Source organism: Aureococcus anophagefferens (genome assembly GCF_000186865.1).
Source record: "Aureococcus anophagefferens unplaced genomic scaffold AURANscaffold_8, whole genome shotgun sequence".
NCBI classification, from domain to species: Eukaryota; class Pelagophyceae; order Pelagomonadales; family Pelagomonadaceae; genus Aureococcus; species Aureococcus anophagefferens.
Genome location: NW_008705568.1, coordinates 315,872 through 317,194, shown reverse-complemented (window position 1 = coordinate 317,194; position 1,323 = coordinate 315,872). Strand labels below are relative to the sequence as shown.

At 73.2% G+C, this 1,323-nt stretch overlaps 1 protein-coding gene across 1 annotated transcript in view; it reads left to right on the top strand.

Annotated features, from left to right (window-relative positions):
* Positions 1 to 712: 712 nt before the first annotated feature.
* AURANDRAFT_63782 (hypothetical protein) overlaps positions 713 to 1,323 on the top strand; it is a gene marked incomplete at both ends in the record, with an annotated part of 1,869 nt that continues 1,258 nt past the window's right edge. The window contains one exon of the mRNA XM_009038572.1: positions 713 to 1,288. Coding sequence (XP_009036820.1) covers positions 713 to 1,288 — 576 coding nt within the window. The remainder of the gene's footprint in view (positions 1,289 to 1,323) is intronic.

Genomic DNA, 1,323 nt, shown 5'->3' with positions numbered 1-1,323 from the left:
TGGTGAGAAGCGCGGCGGCGGGTAGGTCGCGTAGAAGAAGACGAGGGGCGGCTCGGGGAGCTGGCTCAGCCGCCCCAGCGCGAGGAGCAGCGCCTCGGCGCCGATGCGAGTCCTCGTGTCGATGTCCGTGCCGTCGCTCTGCGCGTCCAGCAGCGTCGGCCGCCCGTCGTTCTGCACGTAGTCGACGAGGAGCACGTCGACGCCGCCCTCGACGATCTTCGAGGCCATGTTCACGGCCCAGGCGAGGCCCGTCGCGGCCGCGCACTTGTCGACGACGGCGACGCGACCGCCGTAGCGCCGCTTCATGTACCCGCCGAGCACGAAGGGCCAGCCGTCGTCGTGGCGCACGTTGGCGTGACAGGTCATGGACCCGCCGATGACGACGACGCGCACGGGCGGCGACGCGTGGTCCGGCGCGAGGCGCGCCGCGATGCTGCCCCAGCCCGCGCCGCGCACGACGAGCGTCGCGTCGAGCTCCGCCTGCGTCGCCGGGTACGGAAACCGCGGCTTCGCCGCGCAGTACGCCCTGTCCCCGGCCGCGCACCCGACGACGTCCGCCGGCGACGACGACGCGACGCAGAGCGCCGCGATGAAGAGCCGCAGCAGCCCTCGATCCATACTTTTGTGAACTGCCAAGTGTTATCTTCGTGTTGCCCTTCGCAGCCGACGTTATCCTTGAGGGCATGACGCGGCGGCCGCGGCCAACGACGCAATGCCTCGTGCAAAACCCGTGCTCCTGGTGCTGCTCGCGCTGTTCGCGCGCGGCGGCGACGCGGCGCAGCTGACCACCAATTACAAGCGCGTGGGCAAGCGCGTCGAGTTCGGCGGCTCGTGGCTCATCCGCGAGACCTTCGACGACGGCGTCGACGCGGCGCGCGCCGCGGCCTGGCTGGAGGACCCGCGGCGCGTCCTGGCCGCGGCCTGGCCCGCCGAGCACATCCGCGCATCCGACGGCGGCGGCGGCGACGTCCTCGCGTTCGCGCTCACGCAGGACCCCATCGACTTCGCCGGCTTGGTACACGTCGACTGCGTCGTCGACGTCGACGTCGCGCGCGAGCCGCGCGGCGGCGTGTCGCTCGCGTCGCGGAGCGTCGAGGCCTTCGCGACGCTCCGGGGCAAGCGGCGGCCCGTGCCGATGGACTTCCGGCTCCGCGGCCACCTCGAGGGCCAGCCCGACGCCGGCGGCGCCGCGGCGCTCGTCGGCAGCTTCGAGTACTCCATGTCCGCGGACCTCATCGGTCCCCTCGTGTTCGTGCCGGACCGCGCGCTGCGGCTCGCGGCGGCCGGCGTCAACCGGAAGCTCGCGCTCGGCGACCGCTTCGC